General features: G+C 35.6%; 3 protein-coding genes across 4 annotated transcripts; 2 read left to right on the top strand and 1 right to left on the bottom strand.

Moving 5' to 3' along the window:
* The first annotated feature begins 652 nt into the window (after positions 1–652).
* On the top strand, positions 653–3,968 carry LOC120778069 (ero1-like protein). 2 transcript variants are annotated; one of them, XM_040109760.1, is made up of 7 exons: positions 657–764; positions 918–1,193; positions 1,262–1,525; positions 1,977–2,653; positions 2,737–2,890; positions 3,033–3,187; positions 3,272–3,968. In XM_040109760.1, the coding sequence occupies exons 2-7, from the start codon at positions 1,056–1,058 to the stop codon at positions 3,321–3,323; spliced, it is 1,440 nt and encodes a 479-aa protein (XP_039965694.1). In that variant the 5' UTR covers positions 657–764; positions 918–1,055; the 3' UTR covers positions 3,324–3,968. The 2 variants fall into 2 exon arrangements, with proteins under 2 accessions (XP_039965693.1, XP_039965694.1); XM_040109759.1 differs by having other exon boundaries at positions 653–1,193.
* Positions 3,969–5,775: 1,807 nt separating this feature from the next.
* Positions 5,776–9,896, top strand: LOC120776971 (cilia- and flagella-associated protein 298). Its single transcript, XM_040108064.1, has 5 exons — positions 5,776–6,150; positions 6,223–6,492; positions 6,562–6,678; positions 9,577–9,673; positions 9,892–9,896. The coding sequence occupies exons 1-5, from the start codon at positions 5,776–5,778 to the stop codon at positions 9,894–9,896; spliced, it is 864 nt and encodes a 287-aa protein (XP_039963998.1).
* A 1,032-nt stretch (positions 9,897–10,928) lies between these two features.
* LOC120777345 lies at positions 10,929–23,622 on the bottom strand. The gene is made up of 9 exons (XM_040108596.1): positions 22,250–23,622; positions 19,234–19,444; positions 18,230–18,314; positions 17,947–18,149; positions 16,920–17,083; positions 16,554–16,848; positions 16,186–16,323; positions 15,950–16,093; positions 10,929–15,002 (listed from the first exon to the last, which is right to left on the bottom strand). Exons 1-9 carry the CDS (start codon positions 22,393–22,395, stop codon positions 14,847–14,849), a joined length of 1,542 nt encoding a protein of 513 aa, XP_039964530.1. The 5' UTR covers positions 22,396–23,622; the 3' UTR covers positions 10,929–14,846.
* Between the last annotated feature and the right edge of the window lie 277 nt (positions 23,623–23,899).

The raw sequence follows: 23,899 nt of genomic DNA, 5'->3' as shown, positions 1-23,899 counted from the left end.
AATTAATTATCAAATGTGATTGATGAAGAAAGCAAATAATGGAAGTGAAAGCATGTAAATTATGTATGGGTGCATGTATGTTATAAATACATATAAACGGATTTAGTATATATCTATTTCAGATAATAGGAATTATTTGCTGGCCTTTCGTTGTTTTTTTTTTTTTGTTTTGAATATTCGCCAAATACTGCAGCTTAGCAAATCGAATTAAACACATAAATAACAAACTTCTAATGTCTCAAGAGAGCACAGTTCAAATACAGGGAATAGAAAACTATTCAATCGAAAACCGACTGATTGATTTTGTAGCTTACATTTTTTTGGAAAAGAAAAAATTCTCAAATGCAAAATTGTAATGAAATTATTATTATTTAATTTGTTTTCACACAGCTATTATATATTCAAATTTAATATATAAATCTCTTCTCTTTTATTCATCTAACCGCTATCACAAATTTGAATTCAAATTCCTTCACTTCCGCCTTTTTTATCAAACATAATCGACCATTGTTCACCACGGTACGAAAATTCCACCACTTTATGATTTTGGCAGCACTTTACAGTTGACCGGCTAATGGCACTACTAACATCTGACATTGTGATAACGTAATTGAGTGGAGCAAAAATATAGCAAACAAAAACAACAAAAGAGACACGTAAGTGAATAGAGCGTCTACGTTATTTCCATCACGAAAGCAGCAAAATATTGGCTAGCAAAAAATTATTTACCAACAGATCTTGAATTGCATCAGTTTGCTCCCCGTGTAAATATCACTAAATTCGTACAGATATACAAAAAGACAATCAAATGAAAAGTTCCAATTCTTTCATTTACAAACGTGAAGTGCAACTACCATTAAAACAAGATAATAGTGACTGTTGAACTTTCACTGAAAATTGTTTACGATTTTATATAGGAACAACAAGGGGCGGAGGCGTCTAATGTTTGCTGAATGCTATTAGACATTTGCAAATAAATATATCGTACATTTACAAAAATAATTTAATAAGCGAGTAAAAGGTCACCTGTAAAGGTGAGCGACTATAGCAGACCGATGGCTACAAAGCGATTGATACGCAATGGAGCGTGGTACTTAACGCTGACGCTGTGCTTTATTTTGTGGGTGCGTCATAGTAGTGGATACTTTACCGCCTACGATGAGTTGGATACAAGCAAAAACTGCTTCTGTGAGGTTCGTCTAACAATAATAGTTTGATTTTACCTTTATGCTTTTCTAATGCGATTTTACTCTATTTACAGTTGAAGGGCTCAATAAATGATTGCAGTTGCAACGTAGACACTGTGGATCATTTTAATAACATCAAGATTTATCCACGTCTCAAATCGCTGCTGGTGAAGAACTTTTTCCGTTTTTATAAAGTGAATTTGAAGAATACGTGTCCTTTCTGGCCGGATGATAGCAAGTGTGCCATACGCTTTTGTCAAGTGCAAAATTGTGATGAAGAACATATACCCAAAGGTTTAATTGAGAAAAGCGAAAATACAAAATCTGCAGCTTTTAAGGTGGGCGTACTGTGGTGTGTGTTACATATATTCATAAAAAGTTAAATCTATGCAATGCCGTTGTTAATTATAAGCCAACTCAGCGTTATAGGCTTATCTAATTACTGAGGATTTGTTGTAAAATGCTAATGAATAGTGCTTGCCACGTAAACGCATATAATCGCTTTCGTAAACGCGTTATCAGTATTTGCAGTAACTCGATTTTTTTTACTATGATTGTTATTAATATATTAAAACAATAAAAAAGTGATATATAATTTCGTTCTAAAGCTAGCAAGATATAATACATACTTACTGGTATTTGTACTAAATACTACGTGGTTATATTTCCAATGAAAGCAGTGATTTTATCAATCAAAAGTTTTATATAGTATTTGTTATCATATTAACATGCCGTCTACGTAGATTAACCCATTTTCTAATGATAACCTTTTTTGTTTTTATTGAACAGTACACTAAAGAGGCACAATCGTCGGAATGCTCTGAAGCCGAGGACTACAATAGCGTTTTGAGTTATTTGGACACAAGTCTAAGCGATCAGGCGCATCGTGAGTTCGAACGTTGGGCCAAGCACGATGAAGCTGAAGAAGATTTTTGTATTTTGGAGGATGAAAACAATGGCTCTCAGTATGTAGATTTACTAATAAATCCCGAACGTTATACCGGCTACAGAGGTGAATCCGCACATCGCATATGGCGTAGCATTTATATGGAGAATTGTTTTGGGCGTAAAAATGAATCAAAATCACTCTCGGATTTCATACCACAACTCGATTTAAATGACGTGTGCCTGGAGCAACGCGCCTTTTATCGTATTATTTCGGGTCTACATAGTAGCATCAATATACATTTATCTGCGAAATATTTGCTATCCGAATCAAAAGATTTTCTGGATCCACAAGGTATTTGGGGACCAAATGTAGAGGAGTTTAAACGACGATTTAGTCCGGAGACAACAAATAGTGAAGGACCACATTGGTTGCGAAATCTCTATTTCATATATTTGGTGGAATTGCGCGCATTAGCTAAAGCAGCGCCATATTTACGGCGTGAGGAGTACTATACCGGCATTGCAGAGGAGGACGAAGAGGTCAAATTGGCTATAAATGATCTACTGTCTGTTATAGAGTGAGTAGGCGGTACAATTGCTTGTTGCTTTATGTGTGTATATGTTGTATGATGACTTTGATTATTTTTTGTTTTTGTCGCAGATCATTTTCTTCGCATTTTAATGAAAACGTGCTGTTTTCGAATGGCGTGACATCGCTTAAGTTCAAAAATGAGTACAAAGAAAAATTCCGAAATATTTCCCGAATAATGGATTGTGTGGGTTGTGATAAATGCCGGCTATGGGGCAAACTGCAGGTATGCAATAAAGTGTAAAAAAAAAAACAAAAAAAAAAAATTCTATCTAAAAAAAAAGTTCACCATGCAAGAGAAAAAATACCTCTTCTATATTCATAAATATCTATATTCTTTGCTAATATATTGTACTATAAATTCACAGACTCAAGGCCTTGGTACAGCGTTGAAGATTCTCTACTCCGAAAAGTTGAATGTGGCGACAGAGAGTGGCTTGTGGGAACGACCGCATATAGAGGAGAATCCGTTATTTAAACTTTCACGTACAGAAATTGTATCGCTATTCAATGCATTCGGACGGTGAGTACTGTCTTGGTGTCTCACAGTGTAAAGTGAAAGTGTTACAAACAATAAGTAATCTGTTTTTCTTCTTCTTTTTGTTAGGCTTTCAAACAGCATCTTCGAGATGGAGAATTTCCGCAAAGTGCTACGGTAATAAATACACATGTGAAACACTTGCCGCTGCGCTTGTATTTGTTAGCTAATACAACCGATAGCAAAACCAATTATCAATGTTGTACGACTAGTATTTATTTAGCACATAGTTGATACCATAGAGGCGCTAACAAGCATTTTTCAATACTAACGCCGACCAATGGTTTCTCCCTTTTTACCTCATCAAAGCATTGAAATTATATTAGAGTTGTGTAGATAATTCTTGAAGTAGCTAAAACTAAGTTTTTAATTTTAAGCAAATTTATTTATTAAAATTGTTATTATTTAAAAAAATTTGTTACTTAAATACTTCCCATCAAACCGTGCAATCAGATGCTGGCAATTGAAGTGATCTATAAGAATTACTTTACAAAAAATAAAGAAAAAATCAAAAGAAAAATCATTTAATGTGGAAAATAGCTTTATGTATTATCTAAAGATTTTAAAATATTTATCATGTGTGTATTTATAGTGTAATGCTCAAAAATAATTTATGTGATTTGTACATATGACAGGGATGGGTATTAAAGCGCATTAAAACAAAAAAAAAACAAAAAACATTTTTCAACATTATATTTGCTTGCAAGTGGAAAATAAATGCATGAGCTACGCATTGACGTAGATAAATTGCAGCTGTGTTAGACAAGATAATTGTTTGTATTTATGTATATGTATATTGTATTTGCTACATACATATGTATGTGCTGCGCCGCAGAGAAAATTTTATTTTTGTTATTTTGTCATATTTTCTTATTATATTGCTTTTATGCCCTGAAGTTTACCAAAAGGCAGCGGTGGAGACCATATAAAATAGGTTCACCACGATGTGTTGAAAGTCGGAAGAGTGGTCCGACTACTGAAATCTGAGAAACCCGCCAACCAAAGGGAGTTCTATCGTCCGATAACTCTCCTCTCCCCACACTACTGAGCTCAGCAAAACACCAGCGTGGCTTCCGAAAAGTGCACAGTATAACAGCACTTAGCGTCATAAATGCCCAGATAGTTTGTGGCCTTAATCAGAAACCACCCCATGAAAGAACCTTCTTTGTAGTGTTGGATTTGTCAAAAGTCTTTGACACAGTCAGTCACACAAAGCCACTGCAGGACATAGAAAAAACTACGCTCCGTCTATGACTGAAGAAGTGGACTGTGAACTACTTGAGCGGTCGTCAATTTGAGGTAAGAACTCAAAACAGAGAACAGTTAAACAAGGGTTTCCGCAGGATGGTGTCCACTTCTCGCTATTGTTTAACTTCTATATCTGGAAACTCCCACAGCCACCAGAGGGAGTTTCTTTCACCTCGTACGCACATGATTGTACGATATTGGTAATGGAATCGATGGCATGTGTTCAAAGGGAAACGACTATCTCTTCAATGTACTTATGTATGTGTTGAGAGGGAAACAAATTTATGGGACAATACTTCGACCAGACTTCGGACGCAACTAACTTCCGAAAAGCGCTGACCGCCATTCACAGTGGAGCCATCAACACTTTCACCGACTCCCTTTCAGTGAATGACGTACTTGGAGTCAAACCACCATTCAATGCAGACCCTTGTGTAGCTCAGTTTTGTATACTGTAGCAGGTTAAACTCCTACTTATCCAAAATACACCCCGACATATCCAAGAGCCACCTCTTTGCATGCCCCACCAACCCACTCATCTCACACCCCTCACCCTTTGGTCCGACCCTATCGAAACAGCACGTTTCTTGGGCCTTCCGTTGGATGACCTCGACGACAGCTGAGCTAATCCTAACCATCCTAACGGGGACTACATACTCGCTATGACAACAACAACAACAGGTTATATGGCTCTAACTTCAGCCTTTATGTACCTGAATGTACTTCCCTGACTGTATGTAATCTTTACAAGTTGCAAGAGTATACAATTTTCGGTTATATCCGAACTTAACTCTTTCTTACTTGTTTGGTTTTCATTTAATTTTTTAAATGTTAAGTTTTTACAACTAAGACCGGCAATTACAATATCTCTCCAAAATATTCGAAATATCTACAACTTAGCGCGCTAAAGTCAGTTGCTTCCAATTTTGTACGAAGTAGAAGTTGCTAACGAATACCGTAAATTGTTGCAACAACAACAAAAGCAAAGTGTGGTTGATTTTTCCAAGATAGAAAGTTACTACAGCAACTTGAGTCGTCTTGCAATCGATTTAACAAAAGCAGGACGCTAAGGACACATGAGTTACTTTGTAACAAACGTCAGAGTCTGAAAGCAACATTTAAATTGGAAATTTGTTGTAGTAACGTTGTTTACCGGTCTCCAAAATTTTGGTTCGAAATTTAATTTGAAATAATTGTCAACGAAAAAATTGTGCAAAACAATTGTTTGTACAACGATTTATTGCGTAAACTTAATCAAACCTCGACTGTGCGAAAAATCAAGCTCAATTTTGTACATAAAAAGGATTTAATTTGAAATAAACGCAATGGTGCTGCTGCAAGTTAAGCGCGGCGACGAGAATCTGTTCATTTACGAGACCAGCGTGGATGAGGACACCACCCACGTGATACGCGATATTACTGCTATTTATAACGGACGTTTGAAAGTCTATCGCGTTTGCTCGGAAATTGAGGAACTCATTGAACATGGCACCATGTTGCCGCCCGAAATGGTGGGACTGACCGACGAGCAAATTCTTGAGTTGAAATTGAAGGATATTTGGGCTGAGAAATGCATACCGGCTGGTGGTTTCGTCACGAATAAAGACCCACTGGGTCGTCGCAATGGACAGCAGCCGCAAGAAAAAATGCGTGAGATACTCAAGAAGGCAATGGAGGATGCCAAGAGCTTCATCGATAAGGTAAAGGCGCAAACAGCCACTCGCGGTTTAAGTTAAGTTAATTTAATGTTACGTTATGTTATGTTGCTTTAGAAATTAGTGGCAGCGCGTCAGCCGTTACAGTTGAAAAATATTTCCGAGGCTTTGAATTTATTACGCGGCGCTATCACCATTGTTTACCCCATGCAATTGCCGCCGCACGATATCATACGCATGGAATTCAACAATACGGAGGATTTGAGCGGCACGCAAGCCTCACGCGAAGTCATCGAACCAGCCAAGGCACAGTTGTGGTTCGCTGGCAAGCAAATTCTGTCCGAACAAAAATTACACAAATATGTTGGCAAGAACGATAAGACTAAAGTGAGTGATGTGATGTATGAATGGTGGTTTATAATTATTACAATTTTTTTGGTTATCGTGGGAATTTAGGTTGTTGTTAAAATAAATAAACAAGGCGAAGGGCCACCCGGTCGGGAGGCTGTGCTCACGGAAGATATGCGTAAACGTATGATGGCCGAAGCTTATCGCAGACAGGAACAGTTGAAGGTAAGTGGTGTCTAGGTTAGATTAGCTTAATAGGACCATCTTACAAGGACACATTAGAAAGTCGCTCCGTTAAGATTCATAAAACTTCTATACTGCATATATTGATCATAAAAATCTTCAGTAATCGGCAAAATGCATTGAACACATCACAAATTTCTTCAGGCGGCTAATATCAGTTTCGGTTATCTGTTGTTATTTTAGCGGGTACCTAGTCCCCGTTAGGTTGGCAAGGATTAGCTAACTTGTCGGCGACGTCATCTAATGGTTTCGGTTATCTCTGGTTCGCTGAAAGTATGATTGCAGAGATATTTCAACGACAGATGTAGAAGTTAAAACAAAAAAAAAAGAAACACTAAGTATCTGAATAGATCTCGGCTGTGAGGAATATGATATTTGACAACAGTGATTTACAAATCTCCAATGATTTTTTCAATAATCAGATATGTACGGTAGGTTATTTTGAAAATGACCTAGACACAGAAAAAAATGTAGGGATTTTCGGACACTTAAACCATATTTACACAGAAACTTCATTCATTTCGAAAGCCATTTTGATACTCTTTAATCTAATTTTTTTCGCTTTGTAGGCCAATATTTAAATATTTTTATTAAAAGGAATTTTCCCAACTAATTTAAATATCTAAACTTGGACAATCTTTGTTTTTTGGTTTTTCTTGAGAATAATTCTTTTAGAATGGGTTTTGAGGTTAGGTTAAGTCGTATGACTGATCCTCACACTTATGGTGACAGGACTTCACTTGGACATCTGTGAACACTGTTGCTTTTAGATTCAAATTCCCAAAACTCTTAGATATGCTCTTACCAGACTCTTATAAAGTCTGGCTATGGCTGGATAGTTGAAAAAAACTGCCTAGATGATTCCACCTTCTTCCAAACAGCTTAGGCAATTCGCGTCCGACAAGATACATAAATTCACCGCATTTAAACTTATTGGGTAGTATACAGTCGCAACGCCTACCTTGGTAGTGAGATGAACCTTGCTAAGAGCAAGTAGTTCAGAAGTTGTCAGCCGCACAAGGTTTGGTTCGTGACCAGCGCTTGCCAAGCTTACGGAAGCGCTAAAAATCCAACACTAGGACAGCAGAGTACCGACATGTTGTCAATCTAATGGAATTGTTTTGTTTTCCTCTTTAGCAAGTTTATCGGCTTTGCAGTTTCCGGCGATTCCACTGTGAAACGGCACCCAAATGGTATGTTGGAGAACAAAATAACATAGCTTGATGTTGTTGATAAAAACAAATACAAATACTCTTGGCGAAGGTTTGAGCGCATTGTCAGCGAAGTCAAGGCCAGCTTAGCAGCTTCGCTTTCGGAGTAAATGCGCACCTGCCTGAGGGTCCATCTATTTCTACCTTGAGGGCAACCACCTCCGTTGGAAAGACACTGCAGTGGTCTGGTCGTCTGATGATAATGTTGATGGAGAACAACCGACTGCAGGCTCGTCGCTCCAATAAGTTTCGATCAATCCATAATAAATCTCACTACATCACTTATCCAACGGTTTCGCCTCGTCAATACCAAAAAATTTAGGGAAACTCGTGATTTTTATGTCTTTGGAAAATATTTTCCGCGTAATATTGAAAACAAGGCTCAGAGAATACTGTATGTACATATACATACATACTATAGTTACTTATTAAGAAATATTTAAACGCGGAATTTATTTCTCATTTCTTACGCTCTTTTTCATAGAATACCATTTACGCATTTTTTACATGAAATGAAAGTCTTTAAATTCCTTTCGTTTGCCTTTTTGATTTATTTCGTATTAGAACTATTTTAATCTATATAATTTAAATTAGCTAATTATTATGTAAAGATCTAAAAAAGTGAGGACATAGCAAAAACAGTTTACTACATTGCTTCAAGTAGAGGATCTTTGTTTCTAAGTACCTTAGTATATATATATGTGTTTATGAATAACAGCGTTTGAGAGATCAACAGAAAACAATTCTATATACAACTACATATACAACAGTATAAATTTGAGTTTATTTAAGTTTGTTGTTGTTGCTTCTTTCGTAGGATACTTTAAGGAAGTTTTTCTTTTCAATATAGTTAGTTGAGTTTCAAACCAGTTTCTATGAGTTAAAGCGAGTCAGAAAAATCGATCTTTAAATGAAAACACTTTCAATTAAATCAGCGATTATTATTTACTTACAAATGAAAAAAATTAATATCCAACAAGTGCAATGAACTTCAGCAGAAAGCTGAAGTACTGTACCGATAACCAATTCATTACTTTAATTTAAATATGAAAATGTTTCATATCGATATTTTAGTTGTAATATGTATTACTGTGGGCAAAAAATAGTAAGACCTTTCAATTTCAAATTCGCGCGAAGGCCCATTCGTCGAAACATTTTTTTTTATGTTTTTAGGTGGGTATGATGACATCTGTGCCAAATTTCTTGTCTTTCTGAAATACACAAAGTGTATTTGGCGATTTCTACGATGAGTGAAATTATTCAACAAAGAAGCTTACTGGGACTTTGTATTCGGAATCAAATTTCTGATGCCGAAACGTTCAGAATGTTGAAAATGGCCTTCGGTGATAATTGTTTGTCGTGAGCAAGTGGTTTTGATTGGTACAAATTAAGCAAAGATGGTCGAGAACGCGTTGACAACGAACCACGTCCAGGACGGCCATCAACATCTATTGATCATCAACACGTCAATAAAAAAAAGGAATTGGAGCTTGAGAATCGACGATTAACAGTCAGAGATCTAGCTGGTATCGTTGGAATAATGAAAGTATCAGTGAAGACCATTTTGAAAGATCTAAGAAAAATGAAAGCACGATTGGTTCCAACATCACTGAATTTGTTCGAAAAACCGCGACGCGTTAACGTCTGTGAAACAATGCTTTCCCACTAGCAGCATGTCATGGAATGTATTATTACCGGGGATGACTCTTGGATTTATGCTTACGACCCCGAAACCGACGATCAATCGCCCGAATATCGTGGCAAAGGTGAGCCGAAGCCGAAAAAATCACGTCAAAGCAGGTTAAAAATTAAGGTTATGTTGACAGTTTTGTTCGATTATGGAGATGTTTTGCACTCCGAATTCCTTCCGATTAGCCAAACTGTCAACAAGGAATGCTATTTGAGTGTTATACGTCGTTTGCGCGAAGCTATTCGTAAAAAGAGACTGAAATTATGGGCTGATAACTCTTGGTTTTTGCACCAGGATAATGTACCTTCACAAACTGCATTGATTCTTCGTAAGTTATTCGCCAAATTTTCAAACAATATCGTGCTGCAACCACCGTATTCGCCTGATTTAGTTTGGTGTGCCTTCTGGCTATTCAGCAAACTCAAACGACCGCTCCGAGGATACCGTGTTAAGTCAACTGAAGACATTAATCTGGAATCGCTACTCGCAATGAAAGCTATTCCGGAAATTTACTTTAACAAGTATTTCGAGGATCGAAAAAGAAACGTTGGCACAAGTGTATTAGGGCCAAGGGGGATTACCTTGAGGGGGACGACATAGATTTTGAAGAATAAATTAGATAATTTCAAATTATGAATAAAGTCTTACTATTTTTTGCTCATAATAATGGATTAAAATAATATAAGTCGACTTAATGTAAAGTGAGGGCGTATCATTCACCTTTTTAGCGCTTTTAAGCCTCAAGTCGCAACCTATTTTTCAAGATCTCGATTATGTTGCTCGAAATAACTGAAATCGTCTCTATGAACTTAAGTTGACTTCACATATTTTGATGTATTGCTAACAGGGTTGCATTTTTTAATTAAAAATTTTTGGATTTAAGAATTTTGGAATTAAGATTTTAACATAAAGTTGGGAATTAAAAATTAAATTTTAACTAAGACTTTTGAATCTGATGTTTAAGAAATTAAGTTTTCAATTCTAAATTCGGATTGTGGATGCAATATGTTTGAAAATTGATTAAAAATTTAAAATTGAATGTTAAAAATTTTTAATACCATATATATTTGATTAAAATTTAAAAAATGATTTTTAATTTAAAAATTGAAGTAACAAAAAATTTTTTTTTGAAATGAGAAGCAAAAAATTTTAAATTCTAAAACATTTTTTAATTATTAATTATAAAGTGGTAATTAGTATTTTTTTCTGTCCGATATTACCGTTTGGAAATATAATTTTCATTTTTTTCAATACATTCTTAATTTTAAATACAGTTTTTGGAATCAAGTTATTTTAAATTTATTTTTAATTTTTTTAATTCGGTTTTGGGGTTTAGAAACTTGAAAATTATTTTGATTTATGATTTTTGGGTTTATGAAATAAAGAATTTAATTATATATTGATTCAATTTGTATTTGCAACCCTGACTGTATAAAATAAGTAAAGAAGACTTTATGAGTATGAGGAAGGTCGGTGCCACTCATGATCTTACAACTAACAAATAAGGCATATATAACATTACAGTTATTATATTTTGATTTTCAAATCAAATGCATACAAATAACCTTATTCAAAATCTAACGAGTGTATAATTTAGTTTTTTTTAGCTCATATTTTTTTTGGTGCATAAATGCCGCATAAAGTGCGTTTTTAGAAAGTATAAATCACCCATAATATATACATGTATGTACATAAATATATGTATACATATATATGTATATACAGATATATATTTCTTAAATACCACAATAAATTTCATCGATAGCTACATAGTTACATAAAGTGTAGTTAAATATGCTTATGTAAATAAATGAGATATTTACAGTAAATAAGTTTCTAATTATTAGTAAATCCATTCATTCTCTTTGTATAATGTCGTAAATGTTTTTTACTAAAACTTTTATTTTTTTTCATATATTTTTCCTCAAAGTTTTCTTTTACCTTATATATAAATTCATAGTTGTTTTTGTTTTTTGTTATTGTGTATAATAATAAGTAGTTTGAATTCCATAAAACAGACAGAGTGATTGTTGATTTTTGCATTAGCTTCGCGTTAACATTTGAATAAATGCACATAAATGCCTACACATACACTTACAACGGTAGTACGAGTATATAGTAATTCGATCGTACACTTGTAATACCCGTTCATTTGCTCATTTGCGACTTTATACTACTTAGAGTTAGAGACTTTCTAAATTTTAAATTTTTAGCAGTTAAACTTGTAATTCTTTGCCAAATTGTTGGTATCGTGCTTATTACGTTGCCCAGGGCTGTGCTCACACAATGCCATTGTACATATTTATATGCTCACATACACAATACATGCATATTTACATATGTTATTTTAGACTGGGTTTACACACGAAGACTTTTGTTGTTCATTATCGAGAAATTTAATTTTCGTGTCGCGGGTGAATGAAAACCTGGCAACAAAAAAAAAAAAGTCTGTGAATCTGGGAACACGAGTCGGTTAATTTTGTGCATTCATTTTCATATCACATTCTCAAATTTTTTTTACGTTTCACTTACGCGATATACAAAGATATTTTTATACCCTTTACACGGCATATTAAGTTTACCACGAAGCTTTTAACACCCAGAAGGAAACGTCGGGGACCATATAAAATAAAATTTATAGTATTCAGGCAGCGTTATATTCTCCGAGCATATTGTTCAAATCGGACCACTATAGCATATAGCTGTCATATAAACTGTTCGTTAAAAAAATGTCCTTGTATGGAAAACATTTTTATTAGAGAATATGTCTTCACGAAATTTGGCATGAATTATATTCCAAGGCAACGATTCAATCACCGAAAGATTTTTCAGTTCCGACCACTATACCATACCAGTGATCAAAAATCAAGTTCTGGTATGGAAAATTTTCTTATTTAACAAGATAACTTCAAAATCTACTTTAAAAGGTCCGAACTTAATGTAGGTACTAATTTGAAACCGACCGCAATTGCAACCATGATAAGAAATTCAAAATGAAAAGGAGTGGCAAATTGCGTAGCAAACTTTTACGAACAAGAACGAAAAATTTTACTTCATCGTGTCCTCTCCAGCAAAAAAAAAACTAGTTTTGATCGACAAAAGTCTTCCTGTGTGAACTCAGTCTATCAATGCTTTTGATTAAGCTTAACGCTCTTTGTTGCTTAGGCTGAGTACATAGTGGAGCGTAGAGTCGAACAGCGTTGAACTTCCGAGTATGTAAATGTGATGTTACCGAACTTTTACACTTGTTATTGGCAGCTATGAGTAACTGCCAACAACTAACTAATATTTAAACTTTACGCTCCACTAAATACTTAGCTTTAGGTATTTTAGCAAAAAGCTAATAAAGCCGATCTCAAAATAACGTTTAAGACTAGAGTTTCTCAATATCGACTTAATTGTCTTTTATAATAAAGTGTTGCTTCTCTTATTACAATTCAAACATTATGTATATTTAACTTTATTTTTATTTAATATTTCTTCTATCATCTAGTGATCATTTCCCTTAATAAATTTCGCTTCGGTGGTTTATAAGAAATGCATTTTCGATAGTATATATTCAACTGATTTTTTATGCTACCAGCAATTTATTTCTAATATATAGTGAAGCTTTTCAGATACAAATTGTTGTTTTTATGTTAGAAATGAGTGATTATTTTTGATTGATTGAAGTTGTAAATTTTGATCAACGTTCTTAGACAACAACGTTTCAATAAACCCTGTTTAGTTACGCTAATAATGGATTTATTGAGCCATAGGAGGAGAGAGTGGTGTGAAGACATATTGTTTGACAGTTAATAATAATAGTTACAAATAAATATATATACATATATAAGTATCTGTCAAAAGTTTACGGCCTTACGTTTAAAAGGTGACATTTAGTTGTCAAAACTTAAGTAAAGAGCTACCGAAGATCTCAGGCAGACCTTAAGAGCACACCTACAATAGACAGACTACAAAGTCTAAAAAGAGCCGATTTTTGGGAAATACAAATTGTTTTAAAATTTTAAGTGTTTATTTATACATATTTTAAGATTACATAGTAAATTTTTGTAGAAAAACATTAAATAATTCTCGAGTTGCATTCCATCTCCGACTGCGTTAAAAGGGTCAGAGATTGCAGTGATTCCGACCTAAGCCGTGAATGAAACTTAAGCAAAAATTCAATATATTGTACATAAAATGACCTACGATCACAAAATAGAGGCGTTGAAAAACAAGTCGAAATTTTCGAAAATTTTGGTCGTTTTTAACGTGCCGAAATTTGACTTTTGAACAGATCAATAATCTGATTCATTTTTGTAAAGAGAATTATATAGAGAACGAAGGGATGATAATTATCGAATCGTTTGTCTCCTAGTAGTAACCGCAGGAATTAAAAATGCTCTTTAAGGATAAACTGGCGGTGCTGATTGAACTGAGCGGCCTACACTTTGGAAGCCTGTAACCAGTCTGTTAAAAAATATTTGAAATATTATTTAAAAATTTTATTATAGTATTTTTAAAGGTATAGCCTATAGAAATATGTATGCAAAATATTAGATTTTTTTCAAAATTTTTATTGAAATTTTTACCACTTTCACAGAACGCTATCCGGCTCCTAAATGGTCCACAACTTGTTTGATCTTTTTTCGAATTTTTGACTAATCGAAAACTCAAACATTGAAAAAGAAACACTTTCAGTCACCATCGTATTCTCAAAGCTGGAAACGTTTTGTTTTTGAAAACATTGTTGTAATAAACACCAAGCTTATGTTATTCAAGACAATTCTTAGAAAATTTGCTTGAAAAATCTGTTCTAAGAAGAGTAAACTACTTATGTGCTTATTTCATTTTTTGTTAGCAAGATTAAGTTTTAAATACTTTCTTCATTTGGTTTTGGCCTAACGGTAAACTAAATACATGTATACCTGTGTATTTACATACATATACGATACACGACATATTAGTGTATACATAAGTTTTACAATATTTTTATTTTATTTTTTAAATTTTTACTTCTCTAAATAGTTTCTTCCCTTTTTGTTGTTGTATTTGTATTTCTTTTTCGTATAAGGCAGTCATTGTATTTTATGGTGTCTTCGTATAATCAAATGATCGTTAATTATGAAGCGATATAAATACAAATGATGTCATTCTCGTCGCCCGTTGAAATTTTCGCGTTCCAAGATTTTTATAAATGGCGGCATGAATATTTTGTGTATGTAGTTGTGCATATTAGAATCTCCGCTTCAACGTCGCATTATCGTTTAAAGCTCGACGAGTGGCTTCTCGGGCGCGTCGCATCTGGAAGCTTTCTCATCGTCGTAGGTACGATCACTGGTGCCCGATTCGGTGGCAGGACTTAACGGTATCAGCGATTTCGTGCTACCGATCATTTCATGTGTGTCGATGGGTGGTTCCTCCTAAAAATTATTATTACATTATTATAGTTTTGTTGGATTAAATGCATCATTGAAGTAATTTGGTTTTATGTATGTATATGTTTATTGAGGTTGACTGTGGGTCTTTATGCAGTAACTTTGCTTGAACTTTTTTTCTAAAATAATGGTATTATTCCTCTATACGCCATCACGCAGGGAACATTGGTCTTTGATGTGGGTTTTCGGCTACCTATCTCCTTACATTTGATACTTTTAATGTTAATAACATCGAACGTTTGGTTTAATGTATGCACGAAAGTCATTGTTATAGAAATAGAAAACTGTCAGAGGCTCTCAACATTTCTCGAGCAGCGATCGCAAAAGGTTTTGTTTAAATGAGGGTAATAATGGCCATAATTTATACCCTTAACAGAGTATAATAAGATTGTAACGAAATTTTTTACACACAGAATAAAACGTTGGAGACCCTATCAAATATATACATAAGTGATCAACGTGACGACCGAGATAGGATCGGAAGTTTTTCACACGTCATTTTTTCCCGAGAAGATGCCCATATGATTCAAATTGAGCCACCAAGATATTTCTACTAAAATTAGCATGAATTATGGTCCAAGTTATCAGTATAATCTCCAAACGAATTGCCCGGATCGGTCTACTACAGCATATAGCTGTCACACAAACTGAGCGATCAAAATCAAGTCCTTAAATTATTTTTACTTGACGAATTTGATCTTTTTACCTATTGTTCAGGTCGTCTAATTATAGGATTATCTGCCATATAACCTGACCGTTGAAAATCAAGTTCTTGTATGGAAAACTTTTTTATTTGTGAAAGGCATTTAGTGCAATCGGAGTTAAGACTTTTCTTGTTTTATCGAAACTCAGGTTTATTAAGTGAACCCGAAAAGCGGTTCGTGCTGTAAGATTGAGCTTATGTGCTCAAAAAGGCCTCCAAACAGACTCACCTCGATATTTCTGCGCCTGATATCCATATCGTCGTCCGTTTCGTATATTTGTGTGCCCTGCTTGCGTTGTTTGCCACGATAGTTATCCTCCAAGTCGGAGTCATCACCCGAGCAGACGCAGCGCATTTTGGCATCGTCGCCAACCTTTGAATTTTAATAAATTATTCATGCGATCCAGCTTGTTGTTTATCGCAAAAGAAATAAATATTTATTTGATTTCAGTACTTAGTAATTACCTTGACCAATTTCGTTATTATGCAAAGTGAAATCGATGAAACCACAAACAAAACAATCGGCACAATTAGCGACACCAACAGCTCACGATAGACCTTGTCCAAGTCGTAGCGTGCCACCACAAATTCCACAGCTGGATCCTGTAAATCGAAATATATAAATATATGTATATAAAATATGTAACATTGGCAAATGAATTCAATCATCATAAATACATATAATAAGCAGTGGTCTTAAATGGTATGAGCGTGCCGGAGAGCCAAACTATTGAAGTTCAATCGGCTTCCCTCTTTACTCACACCCTTAGACCACACTTTACTTGCTATGCGAGTAATTCAGCGCATTTAGTAACTAAGAACTTGGCGCTCACCTTGTTGTAGTAACACTGATAGCGTGACTGTGCCGTGTTGTTATCGCCATCGTTGCCATAGCGTGCTACAAAATCCTTGCACTCGCCGCGCAATGTATTCACGCAGCCCTCCAAATTAATATATAACTTTTTCCACGTGTAAATTGTCAGATTGGCCTGATTGGGTAGGAAACGCTGTTCCGGATCGACGGAATGTGTGCTATTCGCATATATGCTCCAGAATTGTGTGAAATTCATGAATGGTTGTGGCAGTGTGCCTGGTTCCAATAGGGTGCCATTCAGGCAGTCCGTTGCGCTATTTATTAAACAAAAACAAGTTATAAATATATTTCTTTCTTCTTAAATAATTGTAATAGTTTCACTTACATTATTTTGTCGCCCTCTCGCTTCACCGTGGCGCAATTGGTCAGCAGTTGACCATCTTCATCCTTCCAGATTTCGGTGGGTTCAATTTTAACACCATGTTCGCTGCCGCGTGCCTCATTGAAGGCAACAGCGCTGTCGCAATCGGCGGTGATAACGGTGTCTTCCTAATGGGGAGATATTATAATTATATATTTGGAACATTCGACTAACTATGTCTTCAAAGTTGTTTGATCTGTTTAATGTGGAATTGTTAAAGTAGCTTAAAGAGTTGTTTGCTAGTAAGGTTAAGTGCATAACAAAAGATATAAGAACATTCAGAAATCCATAAGTTAAATGCAGATCAAATGATTGAAAAAAGTTTTTCTAGAAATAAGTTCTGGGGTTAAACCCACAGATCTCTGGCTCACCTACTGAGCGACAGCATTATCAAAAGGGTAAACTTCACAAAGCAGTTTAAAATTACCCTCGGCAGTAAGGTGAAATTAAGTAGATCCATGCTTGAGCCAATGCAGACGAAGCACTCAGTGATCGTAATTTATCAGTTTGTAATTGAACGCATCTCATCTGGTTGCCAGATCCCAAAGTGGTAGCCGGGAATAAAATGGCTGACGAGCTTTCTCGCTCTGTGGTTGTTTCCAAGATGGTAGTAAGAATCCTGCATTGCGGATGTGCGCCATGCCATAAAGAAGCGGATTCGCAGGGAAGAGAGTATGGGTAGGGAAAGATATTGGCAACAACTTACATGTATGCGACAAGCAAAATTGCTAATTGATGGTTAGAACCTCAGTTGGTTCAAAAATACAATTAACCTCTCCAGAGACAAGTTTAACTACTTATAGGCTACTTATAGCATTTAATACGGGGCACTGCACTAATAAATATATACTAATAACTCATGTGACATTATAAACTCGACTTAATTATATATTTTGGTGTTTCGAATAACCTTAAAATAGAGTTTGGGTAATCATTACTTTTGCTGTGAAACTAAAGTACATTGCCGTCGGTCATTTACATATATACTTACATGCATTAACAGCACATTGATCGATGTCGTTGTAATCTTCGTGCAGTAACGATCGCATGTGAATGGCTTCTTGATCTTCGTGCAGTGTACGCCGTGACACTCGAAAAATCCATTCAATTTCGTATTGTCCTTAGCGGAGTTAATAGTAGGACCATCAGGCTTATGATGGCACAAAAAGAATTCGGACATGTTTTTGCAGTGACCTTTTGTGAAGAATAAAACAAAAAATATGTCAAAGTATGAATTTGATTTGTAAGTTGGTTTCTGTATATGACTTTCTTACCATTGGAGCAGTTGAAGACGCCACGAATATTATTACAAACTGTACCGTTATTGCAGTTGAATTTGTTCAAACGATTCATGTCGATCTATTTAATAGTTACAAACATACTTTAATTAATTAATTTGGAAAAAAAATAATTTAATTAATTAGTTTGGCAAAATAATTAAATGATTGATTAAAATTAGTCTCAATGTGAAAAATAATGAATATAGAGGTTCGAAATCTAATTTACAAAGGCTGCAACTACGAAGTCAAAGACTACAGTTAGTATATTTTTTCCTTGAGAAGTTGAAAAATGCATCTCTGAAAGTAAGTTTGTACCTAGGTAAAACGCTAACCCATTTTAAGTAAAAAAATGTATGGCAATTCAATCGAAAGTTCTCGAAAATTCTCTTCTGACTCTTTACACAAACGTCGGGGATACCAAATACGGTTTTGGTCTTACTTAAACTTTTGTTAAATTTACTCTCATAAAATATTTAAAATAAATTTGGTCAACACTGAGTCAATTAATTGCCATCGTGAACATACATACTACAGTATTATACCCCCTACTATTTTAACTATTTTGACGCCAGTCATCAGTCCTCCCGTGTTATTTTTTCAAGAAAATTGCAATTAAATGAACCATCGGCAGCACACGAGTCTCCAAATTGAACGAAATGACGTCAAATGGCACACAAATTCATCGAATCCGTTCTACGTAAATACCCAACTGCTATCCATTTCCGGCGCTCTAAGAATACATATGTACATATATACAAACAAGTATAAATATAGGCGAGTGTACGGAAATAGCCATCAATGACATCGATGAATACTCGAAAATCACTCTTTAGCACTTGGGTAAATGTCAAAATTGTGTACTTGTCAACAGCATACGCACACATATCCTCACACACACATACACAATCCCCACTTACTCCCAATCTCACACTTGAGTGTCTATTTTGTCCGCTTTCTTCGAAAAAAAAAAGTTGCCAAATTGAATTTTCAGCACTTACCATGGCACAGGATGTATTGGCGATTCGCGTGCAGTTATTGAGTTGAATATCGGTACCGTTACGCCGCACCACCGAGTGTATTTGTGGACAAAACCCACTTGTACGCGTCAGACACCATTCGCCACATGAGGCCCACGGGCAGTTATTTGGCATTTGGCGATCGACCGTTTGGCACATAACGGGGTCGAGTTCGAAACCAGACTTGAATGCTCTGCAAGTGAAATATGGTGTTAAAAATATTGATTAGCAAAGTAATTATTGTGTTTGAATTACACTGTGCCATTAGGAGTATATATGTATGTATAATTACGTAGAACCAGGAAACTTTTGATAAAAAATTAGGAGTTAAACACAAGTAGCAATATGTCTAAGATTTGGTAGAGGCAGATAATATACATACAAATGTATCTCGAAATTATGCTTGGGCCGTAAGGCGTAAAGGCCATTTAATTAATACGTGTGATAATATTTTATATTTAACCAATATATAACCATTTTGTAACTAAAATTCAAATTTTATTTCAAGATGAGTATACGATAACTAATATATAACCGTTTTATAGCCTAAACTCAATCTTTGTTTCAATGTGAGTGGTTCGTATTATGTCGTTTTTCTTCGCCTGTAAGGTTTTTGAGGTAGAAAAAAGACATTTTTTATTTCTTAAATATGGATTGAGTAACTTTATTCGGACCTTTTGTTCATTTTATACCATAATTTTGACAATCTAGAGTAATTTTTTCATGCAGAAATATTGAAGCATAAGCCGGTAACAGAGCTTTTCCCAGAACTTGAAAAAAAAAACACTTTGCTGGTGAACATCGGCTGGAAATTATCAAAAAATAAAAAAGAAAAATTAGTCAAGATATTATAAAATCTTCCCCCCGTCGTTTTCTGATAATTTTTTTTTTAATTTAAAAATTTTTAGCGGCCATTTAAAGTGAAAAGTACTATTTTTTTTGGGATCGTTGGGTGGCAGGAACTGCGGAGAGTTTCTCCTCCAAAAGTTAAAAGTTATACAATATTTCCATCATAAGTGACGCTTAGCGAGGAAAAAGACCGTGAGTTGCAAGTACAAAATTATATAGTTAAACCCCCTCCCCCCAAAATTCTACTCTGGATTCGTCCCTGAATGTACAAAAATTGCGAATAAAATTACTCAATCCATATTAAAGAAAAAAATTCTTATAAAAATTAATTTCTTTTAACCATGAAAACCTTACCCCCCTAAAACGATTACAGATATTTCCAAGAAGAGTAAGTTAGGTTTTGCGGTAATATACTGGGTTTATTTATGGTTGCCAAATCCTGTCGTTTCAAAATTGCTCTTGACAGCATGAAAAGGAGCTGTCTCTATGTCTCTACATCTGAATTTGGTATCGTCAGAAAACTATTATGGCTGTTATAAACTGACGTTGAACAATATTGAAAGCTCCGTCAGGATCGGGAAGGATTTCTCTGAGCCGTTCGATACCAAACAAGGTTTCAGACAAGGCAATTCCCTATTGTTCGACTTATTCAATCTACTGCTGGAGAAAATTATCCGAGTTGCAGAGCTGAATCGAGAATGAAAAATCTTTTTGCGCCAATTTGCGCCAAGGGGCAAAAAGGAAGAACGATTGGCGTGCTGTTGTAAACTCGGTTATATTGTCTACGCCAATAAAAAAAGAAGAAGAAGAACCCGGTAGTAACTTTAAATGGTCTAAATATATGAATAGAGTTTATGGTCCTGATTCTATTATAATCAATCAACCAATTTTGGTTTCATTATTGCCATTTCAATAATTTTGGTGTTTAAAATGTACCACGATCCGGAAGATCAGTTGTTGAAATTATCGATAAAATGATGGAAATCGCCGCCCATCATGTAAGCACTGTTTTCACTGCTCAGGGGCTAAAGAATACACAAGACATTGTTTGGAATCATTTAAATTAGGCAGCATATAAGCAGAAGCTCACGCAAAAATTTCTTGGACCGAATTCTAATCAAACAAAATCCGAATCGCAACAAAATCGATCCACTTCTGAAGCGAATGGTTACTGGTGATGAAAAGTTGTGGGACACTTATGGCAATGTCTAGCGGAAACGGCCGTGGTCGAATCGCAGTGAACTTGTGCAAACGGTGACAAAGCCAAGTTCAAGGTCACACAGATTTTGATATGTGTTTGGTGGGATTGATAAGTAATCATCTGCTGGGAGCTCCTCTCCTATGGCGAAACTCGTAATTTGGATGAAACGATCGCCCAGAAGCGGTCAGCTTTGGCCAATAGGAGATGAAATACATTTCATTAATACAACGCCAGGCCAGACACATTGGTCGGAAGATACTCATGCAGCCACCTCATAGTTCGAATCTGGCACCAAGTGCTTACTACCTGTTATTGTCTGCAGCGAAAGATTTTGCTAGCGAAAAAATCGTCTCAAGACAAGCTTGCAAAAATTGATTGTCCCAGTTCCCAGTTTTTTGGCAATAGGAACGAGGGTTTCTAGAAAAGTGGCATTATGAAATTACGTTCAAAATGGCAACAAGTGCATATTTGACCTAATTTCAACCATGCTAAAGAAACCTTAATTATTTGAAATTATATGAAAAAAATAAAGGCTACCTTTTATTAGTCTTTATATATTTTTAAAATAAAATATTAAAATTATTTTTATTTGTTTACTTTTGCAATCGACCGATAACGAATATTCAAATCAATGCTTTACCAAATATGAAATAAATGTTTAATATGGAAAACGGCCTTAAATGGCCACTGTGACTTCGAATGCAAATAAGCATTAATTTAGAATCCAAGCAGCGATATACAAAAATTTCTAAGACGCGTTGAAAAAGCTTCAACTTGACAGCAAATCGGTTCACAGATCGGATTATGATTATTTGCTTATCTGACTCGCGCAATGATATACATACATACATACATATGTACGTACTTATATGAATCGACTCAAGAGGAGTTGCGTACGTGCGACGCCACACGCTGTCGCACTGCAAGCAATTACCAATGATTACTCACTTAAGTGATGGCGAATAGATGGCAACGCTCAGGTAAACGATGGACACACAGGACAAGACCATGGTCAATTGGCAGAGGCAAATGGCGCGACAGATGCGCTTATCCTGTTCCGGTATGAGACGCGGCTTATCTTTGCGGCGACCCATGTGTAGGCTGTGGCGTAAGCGTCGCTATTACACGGCGTCTACGTAGGTGGGCTGTAGGAGCAGCAAAGCGTAGTCACTAAAGTGGGTGCTTAATTGCTTTAAGAGTTGGTCGCCGATTGCTCACGCTGGTTAAGTAGTATATACATATATTTGCTTATATTTGCGTTTGTATGTAGGTGGCTGCGTTGTCGTCTTATGACGATTCCTTCGTGTAAATATTTATGAATCGTTGTTGTTGTTGCTATTGTTATTATTGTGACTCACAGGTGGTCTTTCACATTGACTTTGTATGTGGCCAATATCTTATATTCTTTAGTATATTCATACATTTTTATTTGTATGTGTGCTGTCTGCCTTTGGCTGACTATTAACCGTTAAATGATTGTTGTGACACGCTTTTGGTATATATCACTACTTTTTTATGTATATTTTTTTATTAAATGCACGTTATTCCCTGCTTTACAGCATCTTTTTGCTTTTCGCTTTTAAAATTTTCTGTTTTATTACTTGTTGATGTCATTTACCAACACTCACACACTTTGACAATTAGTCAGCAGCAATTTTTAAATTATCACCAAACACAGATACAATAAAGCACATACACATACAAAGGCATAATTAAAATTAATTTCTTTTGCATAAATGCCAAATTTAGTCCTTCGACGAGCTGCAGCTGTGCGGTGAGGCCACCAAACCTCAACCATATACGCACACACGCACACACGCACGCACGAAAGGCACACCGACACAGGGAGGCACAACCCAATTGGCGGACTGACTGCCTAACTGTTTGGCTCCTGTGCTATTTATTTATGTATGCCAACGAATATCACTTCCTACTCCACGCTGCTGGTGGGAGGCGTGTTTGAGTGTGGGTAGAGTTGGTGGGTAGGTGGAGCGAGCTAAATATTTGGAGTACGTAAATTTCTTTCAACTAGCGTCTGCGATTATTACACCATTTAATTTATGCATACACACATGCACATATAAATATTAAACCGTTATTTCTTACTGCTCGCTATTTAACGAAAATTTGCCACTTATATTTGTAGAATAATTTCATTTATTTCTAAATTCCTTGCACTTCCCTCGCAATCGCACGAATCCACAAGTATTTGCACCATTAATGAATATACAGTTAGTTGTGTGTGGGGAGATTTAATTCAACACTAATTTTTTGTTGGTTCTTCGCTTCATTCGGCTATATGTTTGTTGTGTTCGCGTTCGGAGTCGGTTAAGGAAAATCGCAGCAAGCCGCGTTGTCGCACACAACCGCTTTCGACGAGTATCCAAGTGAGACTAAACACTCGTGACTTTGACTTCAGCGAGCCAGTTTGGTTATCAGCTGCAGAAGGACCTACACACTTTCTAAAATATGCGCTCACTTTTCAGTGTTCCAGTGTGTGTGTGCTGGAGCACGCGCTTTCGTTGACTAGCAAAGGCAAAAGCTTCGTCCAGAAAGCTCACAATGTCATTCACATTGTCAGCGTTGCTTGTAAATATA

The sequence above is a fragment of the Bactrocera tryoni genome, chromosome 5 (assembly GCF_016617805.1).
Source record: "Bactrocera tryoni isolate S06 chromosome 5, CSIRO_BtryS06_freeze2, whole genome shotgun sequence".
NCBI classification, from domain to species: Eukaryota; Metazoa; Arthropoda; class Insecta; order Diptera; family Tephritidae; genus Bactrocera; species Bactrocera tryoni.
The sequence above is the reverse complement of the archived record's forward strand: the minus strand, read 5'-3'. Positions and strand labels throughout refer to the sequence as shown.